We start from the raw sequence: 14687 nt of genomic DNA, 5'->3' as shown, positions 1-14687 counted from the left end.
TCCTGATATGTGTACTTGAGATCTGTTATAAGCTCCGGAAATCAGTGGCATTAACAAAGAAATGTTGTGTTAGACCTACAAGAGCCACAACAAAAAGAAGTTATTGAAATTATTATGGGTCTAGAACAAGTTTAAAGGATGCAAAGGTAATCCATGTTTTTTTTCTTTCAGATTCTGTTTAATTTACATTTCTAGTTGATGATGTCTTCCGGATTAAACATATGGATGTATAGTATCTTTTTTGTGCTGCTTTGTGTGTGTTATAAATCTCCTGCAAGAAATAGAGACACTCTAATGGAACTGAGTCTTCAGGAATATTTCAGCATTTTGCAGACAGGAAAAACCTCTCTAGTTTATTTTAGTCAAGATGGTTAGTATCTTTTTAAAGTACAATTTATGTTTTCATGATACTTGTTTTGCTGTTTAAACAAACTGTTGTTCAGTAGGAAAGCCTTATTACTACAAGAATTGATACAAAACATTATAAAGGCAACTTTATGAAAAACATTTCAAAAATTTATACTGTGGCCTCTGAAAATCTACATTATAATTTATTTTCATTTTTTAGTATGTTAATGTTTGAAAAAAATTCCTGTTACCTATATTTAGAATTGAGTTTCTCATTGATTTTTTTTGCACACGTTTTACTTTGGCAACACTATTAATTATGCTTTTCTTTCTGTCAATTAGAATTAATGGTATTAATAGTATTATTTCACCATTTCAAAGAATACTGTTCTTTATATTACTGATGAAGTCAATTCTTATTTCTATTTAGAGTTTAAATCGATACCTGCAAAGCAATAAAAGAAATTTATAAAAATTAATTTTAAAAGTAATATGTGTGAATAGTCTGGTGTACCATTTTTTTAGAGGGCTGATGACTTCTGTTAAGTGATAAGTTGACTTATATTTTTGGCTATGTGTTCCTTTTTCACCAGAGTATGATTCTGAACTCTCATTGTGGCTGTGAGGAAACTCTAGCTTGAATAATGAGAGGCAGCAAGACACTGGCTAGAATTCTTGGAGTCAGGAGATCTGGATCTGAATCCTGCCTCAGAAACTTAGCTAGCCATATAATCAATCATTAGGTATTTTATTTAACCTCCTTTAGCCTGTTTCTTCTTCTATAAAATGGGGATAATATTTTTAACTACACAGGGTTAAAGAATGATATCAGTCAGAATATCAGTTCTTCAAATTGTTATTTTTTATCTTCTTCATTGGTTGTTCCAGTGCTTTGGAATACATTTTACCAACACAGAACTGCTTGAGTACAAGCCCAGTCATAAACTTTATATTTGTCTTTCAAGGATCAGCCTAAGTAAGTTTGAAATAGGGTAATCACCAGAAGTTTGGCCACAGACTGGTGAAATTTTTTTTATCCACAACAGCCTCCAAAAGATGATCTTTAATAAGGTAAAGATTGATTGTTGGTGCAGTGAATTTTACCACACTAAGCCCCAAAGATCTTTGAAAAGAAAAATAGTATAGTATGTTAAAATTTCAAAGTACTTTGTGTATTCTTTGTCGGGTCAACAGGTATAATTTTTGTACTTAGCCGTAAGGCTGAGTATTTGGATAATTTCTCTTGGATTCTTAAAAGTCCCTTTTAAGAGACAAGTAATATTAGAAAATATTTTTATGTCCTTATTTGAGTTTCTGCAGATATTACTGTATTTCTTGAAGAATTGAAAAAAGCAGCTGGACCTCTTCATAATTACGGGATTTCAGTTGCAAAGGTAAAATAACATTTTTATTATGTGATCACCTATATTTTATTTATACTTTTCTGTTATGACTGAGAATCTAAAAGTATTTTGATATTGTTTTTGTTTTTCACAATACTCTATATAGTATGGAAATATGTTTTCCTCCATATTTCAGAAAACAGAAGCAAAGACAAATCTGTTCATCCAAATTCCCATATACAGTCTGTTTCTTATGTAAGTTGTGTTGTTTTAAATAGGTCTCTCGTTGTTTTCCATCTTTATTAGTTTTAGTTTTATATTATATTAGTTTTGGTTAATATATGTCATAATGGACATCTGTATAAATAAGGTAATGTGAGTCATTTTTTTAACAAATATTTATCATACCAGCTATGTAAAACACGAATGTGATTGAGATTGCTAGAACATTTTATTGCTCCATCTTTCAAAAATTTGTCACATCTTCTGTTAAATGGGAGGTTAAAGTCACAAATTCAAAAATATGTAAGGTTAGAGGATTATAGATCTAGAGCTGGAAGAGACCTCAGAGGCCATCTAGTCCTACTCTCTCAGTTTTACAGAAGAGTAAACTGAGGCCCAAGGTCATATAGGTAGTAAGTAGTAGAGATGAGATTTGAACCCACCTCTTCTGACTCCAGAGCAGAAATTCTTTTTGTCATTTTGTAATTTCCACTCAAATGTAACATATGGAAAACTGAGTATAGAACTCTTCTTGGAAATTTTTATAGGTAAAAAAATTACAGAAAGAGGTTGCATAGTAATAGAAAATGTTCTACAGCCATGTCTAAATAAGATTCATAATTATACAAAAGAGTTTGGCCTATCTATATGATAAACATGAAGAGAATAAATAATGCCTATTTTCCAGACTGTGATATATGATTAACTTAAGGAGTGTGTGTGTGTGTGTGTGTGTGTGTGTGCGCGCGCGCGCACTCGCGCACATGTGTGATGGTAATTAGGGTGGGACTTTTTTTTACTGTTTTCTCTTTTGAATGCTGAGGTAATCAAGTACTTTTGATAGGTTTTGCCTTTCAAATTTAATGGCAAAGTGGACTTTTTGTTGTCTTTGTTTTGGAGTGCTTCTCAGCACTGAGGAATCTTTGATTGAAAAAGAAAATGTTCATGATATAGAGGCATGAGACTTTCATATCATCCACAGGTCTTTGGCTTCTCTCATTTCTTTTTTTCTGAGCTATACTTTACCATATTGACCTTTTCATGTTTTTTTTTATCGAAGTTTGCAAACCCCTCCCCATCTCCACCGGTGTCAGTGTATGTTGATTTCACTTGGAAGGCCTTATCAGATTCTTCATAGAATATTTCTACTACTTCATCCTCAGCAATCAGTGTTGGTGAATAGACCATAATGATTTTCATGGTAGACATTTTGCAGCTAATTATCATAATATTGAAAAATGCGTGACTAATATCCAATGAAATAATGTTACTTACTGCCCCTGAGCATATTATAAAACCCATTTAGCCAACTCTTTTGTTTGCCTTTCCATGAAGTAATTGTGAGCTATCCTTTCATTTAGCTGCAATTTCCTTATTTCTTTTGATTTCATGTATAGCAACAGTATCAAGATTTATGAGATTCAGCTCTTCCAGCAATATTTCCACTCAGTTCTAGTCACTGGACAAGAATCTCATGTTTAGAGTAGCATCAGTCAGACTGAAGTTTACCAGTGGTTCAAAAACTATGTGAACCTCTGTTAGTATATAGTTTAAAAAACAACCAAACTATGTGTAGCAAATTTATATCTGTATTTGAAACCCTTTTTTTATTTCTTATGTGTATATTAGATTGTATTTGTTAATGAGTAAGTTCATAGTAAAAGGAAAAATAAAAACAAAAAGAAAACTATCCAGCTTTCTTCATCCTTTCTTTTGCTTGATTGTACATTGTCCCTTACTTTGAGTCTTTCAGGTTTCCCATACTCTCATCTCTTTATTTATAGTAGAGATAACATTATCAGCTTTGTCACTGAAGTAGCAGTGTGACATTGACTAAACCATTTAACCACCAGATCTTATTTGTAAAATGAGAGAATTGGATTAAATAATCCTAAAGATGACTTTTAATTCTGTTATTCCTAAACGTTAAACAAACAGAATCTCAGGTATCTTTTCTTTCTACCTCTTGGGGCATTTTGGAATATTCAGTTCATTTTAATAACTGGTACTGGGGATGCAAAGACCAAAATGATATGGCCATTGCTTTCCAGAAATTTACATTTTAGTCAGAAAAGGCAGGGAAGAACAATGTATCCAAAATATATGCAGAATAAATATGGGGAGCACTAACAGTTGGTGGAATCAGAAAAAACCTCATCTAGAAAGCACTGGAGCTCAACTTTGAAAGGAGCTAGGAGTTCCTAGAGGCAAACTTGAAAGCATGGGGAGCAGCCTGTGTGTGCCAAGGTTTTGAGACAGGAGATAAAATATTGAATAAGTTTAACAGAATAGAAAGTAGACCACTTTGGTACATGAGGGAGTTATGTGAAATTAGTCTGGAAAAATAGGTTGGCAAAAAATTTGTGAAAAGCTTTAAATGTCACGTATGAGTTCATATTTTATGTTAGAGCAGAGATTTTTAGCCTTTTTTGTTTGTTTCATCGACCTCTTTGGCAGTCTGGTAAAGTCTATGAACTCTTTAGAATAATGTATTTAGTGTATAAAATAAAATACATAGAATTACAAAGGAGATCAGTTATATTGAAATAGAATTATTAAAATGTTTAAAAACTAAATTCACTGAGCATAAGAACTCATGTCGTAGAGGCCATAGGGAACAACTGAATCACCCTGAGCGGAAGAGTATTGTAGTTAGGAACATTAAATTTTGTAGTTATATGGGGGACGGATTGGTAAGTAGAGAAGTTAGATATGGCAAAGCCAATTAGAAGGTTGTTACACCAGTGAAGAAAATTTGGATTATTGTGCATGTGGTATGAGTGAAGAGAATTTATTAAGGCAGAATACACAACACTTAGCACCTGATTGAATATGAGATTTGAAGACCCGAAGAATTAAGGATGGCGCCTAGTTGTAAATCTGAGTGACTGAAAGAATGGTGGTACTATTGACAAAGGCAAGGAAGTTAGAAGGAAGAATGGTGATGAGTTTTGTTTTAGTGTTTATGGGATGTCTACACCTAGATAGAGATTAGTAAAAGAAATCATCAAAATGTTAGCAGAGATAGTCAAGGTCTTTTATAACTGGTTATATTGGTTTAAGATTTCCTAAGCATTTTATGTTACCTCATTTGATCTTCATAGCTACTCTGAGAAGGTAGTGCATTATTATCCCCATTCTACCAAAAAACTAATTTGAGGTACAGAGAGATTAGGTGACTAACTCATGTCCCCACAACTATTAAGTGTCAAAGACAGTATTTGAACCCAAGTATCTCTATATATCCTGTGCTCTTCTTCCTCATTATCCTGCCTCCCTAAGATAAGATCAATTTGGAGATAAACTACAATGTGATAATTGTTTTTACTATACTTATATGTATTTCTCCATGTCATAAAACTTAAATATTTCAAACTTTTTTCAGGTTAATTGTGCTGAAGAAGAGGCATCAAAATACTGTGGAAAGGAAAATGATTTGACAAAAGCATATTTATTCCGGTAACCTCTTTTATATATGACTAATAGTGAAAAATAGGGGGAAAAGAAGAAGAAAAGGATAAATGTAAATTTTAAGTTTTGAGATTAAAATACATAATCTCATTATGTATTGCACAATGTATGTATTTAGACAAAATAAATGTTAGACAGCCAATAAATATTTTGAAGTATCTGCTGTGTGTCAGCGATACAAATATGAAGAAGAAAGACAGTTCCTGTCCTCAAGAATCTTACACTCTACTGAGGGAAAACAACACACAGAAGCAAAGTATAAAGCAAGGACAGGTAGGAGGAGGAAGGGAAGGTACTTGGTGTGGAGGTGTGGTGAAGTCATGTGCAACTGAGTGAGACGTGAAGAAGTTGGAAAGAGAATATGACATGATTTTTTTTTGACATGATTTTTTAATATCTAAAGTATAACATCATTCCTTTTAAGGAACTGGTCTTCAAAGAACAGTAATTTTTGTTTCATTTAATGGGCGTGCAACGTCTGAATTTTTAAAAAATTGCCATGCATCATGTTTTATCCAAACATTATATATTCTTTACCATGTTGTTTTGTAGAGAGCAGACATTTAATTTTTTTCAGTTGAACTTAATATTTCATTAACAATATGTGGATGTTTTGTATTATATGCCGGTACAAGTTTTCTTCTGAACATAAGCATTCTGACTTAATTTCCTATCTTAAGCCTCTTACCAGTTGGCCTCTAAGGTCCTGGGTAGTCATAAATCTGTGATCTTATTAAGTAGATTTATTTAGTTTCTACTCTATATTGATAAAATACTAGGAATCATTTTACTCATAAAAATTGAAAAATGAATGTGTTGCAAACCATTTTAGTGACTCAGACATAACATATTCTTTGGGATATGATCTGTCATTTTCATAGAATAGAACATTTCATATTACTAATGAAATATTCTTTCTAATCCAATGAATACTGCCTCCTGTTGTTTATGTAACATTGCAAGGGGGAGATAGGAAGTTTAGATAAAACAAGACAAATGAAATCATTACTTTGAAATAGTATTATTGAGTATAGTTTTGGGATAGATATAATAAATCCTTCATAAATGATTTTTAAATGATAATTTGTATGAAGTGATCACTAATAACTAAATTTAGTCAAAAGTAATAGGGAATTCCAAATACTACATGAATTCTGAGATTTCTTTTTTTTTGACAGAGGTAACATACTACTCAGAGAATTCCCAACTGATACTTTGTTTGACGTGAATGCCATTATAGCTAATGTTCTCTTGTAAGTAGAAGTAAAAATTAATTCATTTGTTACTTTTCTTAGTTGTCTTAATTTCACTTAAACTTGAGTTTGAGAGGTTTTTTTTTTGAGATTTGTAAGTTATTGCTTGTAAAATGCACAGTGCCTATATCTGTTTTGAGAAGTAGTTTCTAAACTAAAAATGTATTGAGCTATGTCTTTTGTAAAATAGTTTTGGTTTTTATTTTTATTTCATTCTTATTTTTTACATCATCATAGTTTTCCACCTTATCTCTCTGCATTTCCTTCCCCCTCCTAGAGGTCTCCCATATGACAGATATATCCCATAAAACAAATAGTATTTTTTAAAAGACAGACAAAAAGAAAAAGAAGAGGTAAAAAATTGGCACAACTGATCAATACATTGAAAATGTCCAAAAGCATGTGCAATGTCCAACATCTGTGGACCTCTCACCTCCAGGAAGGAGTGGGTTGGGGGTGTCCTCTCATATCTCTTCATTTGAGTCGTGCTTGACCTTTACAGTTTTGCTGCATTCACTTATGTGTGTGTGTTTCCATTTACATTTTCGTAGCAATTGTGTCTAATTTTCTTGGCTCTACTTGCTTCACTCTGCTTTAGTTCATGCAGTTCTTTCTATACCTTTATTCATCACATTCATCTTTTCTTACAGCTCAGTAATGTTCCAATACATTCATGCACCACAATTTTTTTAGCCATTCTCCAATTGATGGGCATTTACTTTGCTTCCATGTCTTTGCTAGTACAAAAGTGGCTGGTGTACATGGAGGCTTTCTTTTTATTGATGACTTTCTTGGGGTATAAGCCCAGAAACAGAGTCTCTGGGTCAAAGAGCGAGGACATTTTAGTCACTTTATTTGATTAATTACAAATCGTTTTCCAAAATGGTTGTACCAATTCCAAAACAGCTCTACAAACAATGTATTGGTATATATTATCATCCCACAACTTCTCCAAAGTTATTGTTATTTTTGGTCATTTTTGGTGGCTTACAGTTTATAAGGAAAAACTTCAGGATTGTTCTGATTTTTATTTCTCTTATTAGTAGGGATATAGAATATTCTTTCATGTGGTTTGTACTTTGCAAAAGAACTGTTTATATCCTTTGACCAGTTATCAGTTAGGAAATGGCTATTAGTCACACATTTTTATTTTATTTTTTTTGAAGTTGCTTGTTTTGTTTATTTTTTTTTATTTTCAGTTTTGTTAATCTCTCCTTTAACTTTCAGGATTTCTATTTTGATATCTAATTGGGAATTTTTAATTTGTTGGGGTTTTTTAGTTTTTTTTAATTGTGTGCCCAGCTTGTTGATCTGCTCTCTCTTTCTTATTTTTGTGAATGTGTTTATAGATAAAAATTTTCCCCCAAGTCCTGCTTTGGCAGAATTCCCAAAATTTTGCTGTGTTGTCTCATCTTTTGTTATTATCTTTAATAAAATACTTGATTTCATGATTTGTTCTTTTATTCACTTAAGATAGTTACTTAACTTCCAATTAAGTTTAATCTTTGCTTCAGATCCTCTTTATTAAGTATAATTTTTGTTGCATCATGGTCAGTAAAAGATGCTTTAAATATTTCTGTATTTGCTTGTGAAGTTTTTATATACTAACATATGATTAATTTTTGTGAAAGTGTCATTCATAGCTTATAAATAGCCATAATCCTTTTTATTCTCATTCATTATTCTCCAGAAGTCTATCATATCTAACTTTTTAAAAATTCTATTCAGGTTCTTCATTTCTTTTAAAAAAATTTTTAGATAGATTCTTCTAAGTCTAAGAGAGGTTAATTGATATTCCCCATGTTTATAGTTTTATTGTCTCCTATAACTCATTTAACTTGCCCTCTATGAATCCAGATACTGGGTCATTTGGTGCACATATGTTTTGTACTTTAATTTATTGTCGATAGTGCTTTTCAACAAAATGTAGTTTCCCCTTTTATTTTTTTTGATTGTCTGTTTTTGTTTTTGCTGCCTGTCTTTTTTATTTCTGCTGAAGCACAGTAGATTCTACTCTAGCCCCTTATTTAACACTGAGTCTCAGTATGCAGTGTGTTACTTGCGAATGAATATATTGTTGGATTCTGGTTTCCAATCTATTTTGATATTCACTTCCATTTTATGGATGACTTCATCCTATTCACATTCACACATAAGACTGTTCTATATTTCCCTTCATCCTATTTTCCTATATTCTTCTCTTTTCTTTTTTCTTCTTTAAGAGTTTATTTTTGGGGGGCAGATAGGTGGCTCAGTGAGTAGAGCACCAGCCCTGGAGTCAGGAGGACCTGAGTTCAAATCCAGCCTCAGATACTTGACATACTTACTGTCTGTGTGACTTTGGGCAAATCACTTAATCCCAATTGCCCTGCCTTCCCTCCTCCAAAAAAAAAGAGTTTATTTTGCTTCAGACTAAGCTTTACTTTAACGTATTCTCCCCACTCTTTCCTCTCTCCCCTTCCCTTAACCTCTTTCCTTCCTTTTTCCCTTTTGGGTGAAATGTTTTTCTGTACCCAACTCTCTGTGTATGTGTATTCTTCCATCCCTTAACCTGTTCAGATGTGAGTTAAGTTCATGTATTGTCCCCTGCCACTTCCTATTCTTTGCTCCTATTTGTATAAACTTCTCCTTTCTTACTCCATTTAAGTGAGATAATTTTCTCCTTTCTTCTTTTCCTTCCCCTCCACACCTCCCTGTCCCCCAGTTCCATATCCCCTCCCTTTCCTTTCTCCTTTTACAATCAACAAGACATAACAGAATAATTCATAGGCCTTCTGTTTAATAAAAGGAGTCTGCCTTTTATGAACCCTAATGAAGGTAAAGTTCTAAGGGGATACATGATCATCTCTCTGTATAAGATTGTAAACAGTTTATTCTTTACCTTTTGATATTTCTCTTGACTCCTGTGTTTATATGTCAGATTTTTTTACTAGCCTCTTTTCAGGGATGATTGGAACTCTTCTATTTTATCAAAGGACAATTTTTTTCTTTTATAGAGCTATTCTTGCTTGTAAAACTAAATCTTAGGTTTCTTTGGAATATATATTCTGAGCTCTTCACTTCTTTATGATATTAAATGTTAAATCTTGTGTGATCCTGACTGTGGCACCTTGCTACTTTTAATTCTTTCTTTCTGGGTGCTGGCAGTATTTTTTCCTTGACTGGGAGCTCTGAATTTTGGCTATAATATTGTTGGGAATTTTCATTTTGCGGTTTCTTTCAGGAGGTGACTCTGGATTCTTATAGTTTCTACTTTGCCCATCCCTGAGAAATCTGCGCAGTTTTCTTTTAACAATTTCTTGAAATAAGATGTCGAGGATCCATTTTTGGTCACAGCTTTCAGGAAGTCCAGTGATTCTCAAATTGTCTGTCTTCAATCTTTTCCAGATCAGTTGTTTTTCCTATTAGATACTTCACATTATCTTTTATTTTTATTCAGTCTTTTGACTTTGTTTTAGTATTTCTTTATTTTCCATGGAATCATTAGCTTCTATTTGGACAATTCTGATTTTTTAGGGAATTATTTTCTTGGGTAAAGTTTTGTGCCTCTTGTGCCAAACTGTTGATTTTCTTTACATATCTTTCTTCCTTAGCTCTTATTTCTTTTTGCATTTTTCCCTCTACTACCCTCATTTGGTTTTGCAAATAATTTTTAGCTCCCCCCCCCTTTTGTAAACTCATGTTTCATCTGTTCCAATAATTCTTGTTGTACTTGTGTCCCAAGCTACATTTTTTATTTGAGTCATTCTTTTCAGGGTTTGTATCTTGAATTTCCCTATCTCCTTTTTATGATAGGATTCTTTGTTGTTTGCTAATTCTTCCAGTCTGTTCCTTGACTTTGGACCTTATATGAGGCCTGGGCACTATACATTTTGGGGGCAAATGTCTTGGCTGAGTTTCTTTCTGCTGGATCTTTCTGCTTCTTTCTTGGTGTATTGAGTATTAGTATATTGAGTATTGTATTTTTCCAAGATCTCAAGGACAGCTCAGGCTGGGTGCTTGCAAGCTTTCCTTGCTCCCAAAGTGATGTGACCTGGAGCACAGTCTGCTCCCTGCTCTCCTAGTTTTAGCCCTGAAATCTGATTTAAAGTGATTTTTTTCTTATTAAAGTTTGTTAGAGGACTTTTGATTTTTCCTTTGCTTCTATTATATCTTATTTTATATTATAATTATTTGTATACATGTTACATCTCCACCTAGTAAAATTTAAGTTCCTTGAGGGCAGGAGACTATCATTTTTATCTTTTGATCACTAGCACCTACTAATGCCTTGCTTCATTTATAGACACTTAAAAGAATGTTGAGTTGAATTGAACTGATATAATGGAAGACAATCTTGCTATGCCATGAATTGTACCTCGTTGTCACTGTAAGAAATAGACTACTGATGAGGATTATGGCTCTAACCAAGTAGAGTAATTCTGATTTCCTTGTTGCTGATTAATGTTAAAACTAAATTTGTTTTATAATTTTAAATTGGTGCTCTTTGCCACTGTTGTGGAATCAGAGGTTTGAAGTAAGTTGACTTAATTGTTTTATCTTACTCTTTTTTTTTTTGGAAGGAATGTATATAAACTAGATTTTTTTTTCTTTCACAGTGCACTTCTATTTAATGAAATAAAATACATTACTTCACTAGAGGACTTTGAAAATATAGAAAATGCTATGAAGGGAAAAACAAATATTGCCCTCATATATGTGAGAGCAATTGGAACACCAGGTACTAAGTAAACACTTTTAATTTTTTTGTGTTGCATATTTGTGTAACTGTATAGAAGGTAAGTAAAATAGGAGATTTATGACCATAGTGTCAAACTTGAAAATATATTTTGTAGATCTTGTCTACTTTCTAACATTGTTACTCTGTTACTCAGTGGCATTTAACTAGTATTGACTAATTACAGTGAAGTTGCATCTTAAGGTGGAATTGGTCTTGCAAATCAGCATGTAAAGAAAAAAAACCATGTATTAATCAAAATTACACTTGCTATAGGAAATCTCCAAGTTTAAGTGATTGTGGCAAGTGAGTAAGGGAAGTTGACAAGCCATGCCCTAACTTTAGCCATGCTTATTCAGTGGAATAGTAGGTATAGAATTACCTGTACTATATTAATTGTTTTTATTCTCCCTCTTCCTCTTTCCCTTTTTTCTTCCCTGGAGTCAAGAAGACCTAAGTTTAAATCCAGTCTCAGACTCTTACTAGCTCTGTGACTCTGGGCAAGTCATTTTACCTCTCTTTGTCCCAGTTTTCTTCTCAACTGTGAAATAGGGTTAATAACATCTACCTCTCAGAGTTGTTGTGAGGATCAAATGAGATAATATTTTTAAAGTGCTTAGCACAATGCTTGTCATACAATATATACTTAAAAATGCCTATTTCCTTCCTTCTCTCTCTCTTTTATACAATGTGTATCATAGAAGTCAGTTATGTTAATTATGTTATGTGACTCCACTGTGTACATTTTATTCTAGAAATTACTATTTGCCAGTTGTTTATTTTCTTTATTTTTTTCTTCTATGATTATTTTTTACAGCAGCTTTGTGAGGTAAAGCAGCATTATTTTACTGTTTCACAGCAGCATAAATTATAGATTATAAACTGTAGAACAAAGATTTTTGTTGTAGCAGTTTTGAGACTTTGATTTATACTTGAGTCTCATCATTTAACTGTAGATTATAGAAGTTATATTTTCTTTGAAAAAATTTGTGTTTCTTTCTTGGATAGAATCATAATGAAATAGTTTGTTGAAAAACTTGTTTTTTTTCCATAAAACTACCTATTGTTTAATTACTATATATAAGAATTATAAGAATTTGAGTAAGGATTCTACTAACAGTTACCAGACTTTTTGATCTTAGGACCCTTTTACACTCAAAAATTGTAGAGGAGCTCAAAGAGTTTTTGTTTATATGGGGTTTATTTATTTTTTCAATATTAGAAATTAAAATGGATAAGATTTTAAAATATTTGTTAAATAACTTTAAAATAACAATAATGAAACACTATATATTAACATAACAAATAACTATATTTTCCAAAACAAAAAATAGTAAGAAGAGTGGAATTGTTTTCTTTATTTTATTTTATTTAAATTTAATATCTTATTTTTCCCCAATTACATGTAGAAACAATTTTTGACATTCACTTTTAAAATTAAGTTTCAAATTCTCTCTCTCTTTCCCCATCCCTTCATTGAGAAGGCAGGTGATTTGATATAGGTTATACGCGTGTAGTCATGCAAAACATATTTCCATATTAATCATGTTGTAAAAGAAAATAAATACCAAAATAAAAACCAAGAAAAAGAAAGAAAGTTAAAAAAGGTTGCTTTGATCTATATTCAGACTCTATCAGTTCTTTCTCTGGGGATGGATAGCATTTTTCATCATAAGTTTTTCAGAGTTGTCTTGGGTCATTGTATTGATGAAAATAGCAAAATCATTCACAGTTAATGATCTTACAGTATTGCTATTACTGTGTACATTGTTCTACACATTTCATTTTGCTTGTTCATGTAAGTGTTTCCAGGTTTTTCTGAGAACAACTAGCTCATCATTTCTTATATCATTATAGTATTTCATCACAGTCTCATGCTACAAGGTTGTTCAGCGATTCCTCAGTTGATGGGCATCCTTTCCTTTTCCAATTCTTTGCCACCAGAAAAGAGTTGCTATAAATATTTGGGCATAATTCCAAATTGCTCTACAGAATGGTTGAATCATTTCACAACTCCACAAACAGTGCATCATGTCTCAGTTTTTCCAAATCTCCTCCAACATTTGTCATTCACCTTTTCTGTCCTATTAGTTAATCTAATAGGTGTAGGGAAGTACCTCAGAATTGTCTGAATTTCTATTTTTCCAATCAATAGTGATTTAGAGCATTTTTTAAATGTGGCTGTTGATAGCTTTGATAACTTCAGCTGAAAAATAACTACTCATATCTTTTGAGCATTTATCACTTGGGGAATGATTACTTTTATAAATTTGACTCATTTCTCAATGTATTTGAGAGATGAAGCCTTTATCAGAGAAACATGCTTGAAAATTTTTTTCATGGTTAATTGCTAATTATATTTTCCTCTCTTCTATTTCCCCCATTTATTCTATTCTCTCTCTCTTTTCATCCTGCCCCTCCTCAAGTGTTTTGCTTCTGGCTACTGCCTCCTTCAATCCACCCCCATTTCCATGAGCATAACCCTCCTTTCTTATTCCCCTGCTCCTCCTACTTTTTTTGTTGGGTATGATAGATTTCTGTGTTATTCCCTCTTTGAGCCAATTCCAGTGAGAGTAAGGTTCAGTTGTTTCCCCCCACCTCCCCCAACAACCCTTCCATTGTAAGAACTCTATTTTGCCTCTTTTATGTCAGATAACTTACCCCATTCTACCTTTCCCTTTCTCCAAGTGCATGCCTCTTTCTCACCCCTAAATTTTATTTTTTTACATCTCTTCCCATCATATTCAACTCAAACCTGTGCCCTCTGTCTATATATATACTCTTAATTGCTCTAATAATGAAAAAGTTCTTATGAGTTACAAGTATCATCTTCACATATAGGAATGCAAACAATTTAACCTTATGGTTTCCCTTTCCTATTTACGTTTTTATGCTTCTCTTGAATCTTTTATTTGAAAGTCAGATTTTCTATTCAGCTCTGGTCTTTTCATCAGCAGTGCTTGAAAGTCCTCTATTTCATTGAATGTCTATTACCCCCCCCCTTCCCCAAGGATTAAACTCAGTTTTGTTGGGTAGGTGATTCTTGGTTGTAATACTAGCTCCTTTGCCCTTTGCAATATCACATTCCAAGCCCTCCTATCCTTTAATATAGAAGCTTCTATGTCTTGTGTTATCCTGACTGGCTCCACCATACTTGAATTGTTTCTTTCTGGCTGCTTATTCTGTTTTCTCCTTGATCTTGGAGCTCTGGAATTTGGCTGTAGTATTCCTGGGATTTTTCATTTTGGAATCTCTTTTAGGAGGTGATTGGTGGATTCTTTCCATTTCCAATTTACTGTTTACTATATTTCTAGAGTATCAGGGCAGTTTTCC

General features: G+C 32.7%; 1 protein-coding gene across 2 annotated transcripts in view; it reads left to right on the top strand.

Moving 5' to 3' along the window:
* TXNDC16 (thioredoxin domain containing 16) overlaps nt 1–14687 on the top strand; it is a 139498-nt gene that overhangs the window by 22561 nt on the left and 102250 nt on the right. The window contains exons 2-6 of one of the 2 annotated variants that reach the window (XM_036751968.1): nt 172–370; nt 1660–1742; nt 5299–5372; nt 6563–6637; nt 11236–11357. In XM_036751968.1, coding sequence (XP_036607863.1) covers nt 199–370; nt 1660–1742; nt 5299–5372; nt 6563–6637; nt 11236–11357 — 526 coding nt within the window. In that variant the 5' untranslated portion in view covers nt 172–198. The remainder of the gene's footprint in view (nt 1–171; nt 371–1659; nt 1743–5298; nt 5373–6562; nt 6638–11235; nt 11358–14687) is intronic. The other variant, XM_036751967.1, reaches the window with a different exon arrangement.

This window comes from Trichosurus vulpecula, chromosome 3 (assembly GCF_011100635.1).
Source record: "Trichosurus vulpecula isolate mTriVul1 chromosome 3, mTriVul1.pri, whole genome shotgun sequence".
In the NCBI taxonomy this organism is placed as follows: Eukaryota; Metazoa; Chordata; class Mammalia; order Diprotodontia; family Phalangeridae; genus Trichosurus; species Trichosurus vulpecula.
The sequence above is the reverse complement of the archived record's forward strand: the minus strand, read 5'-3'. Positions and strand labels throughout refer to the sequence as shown.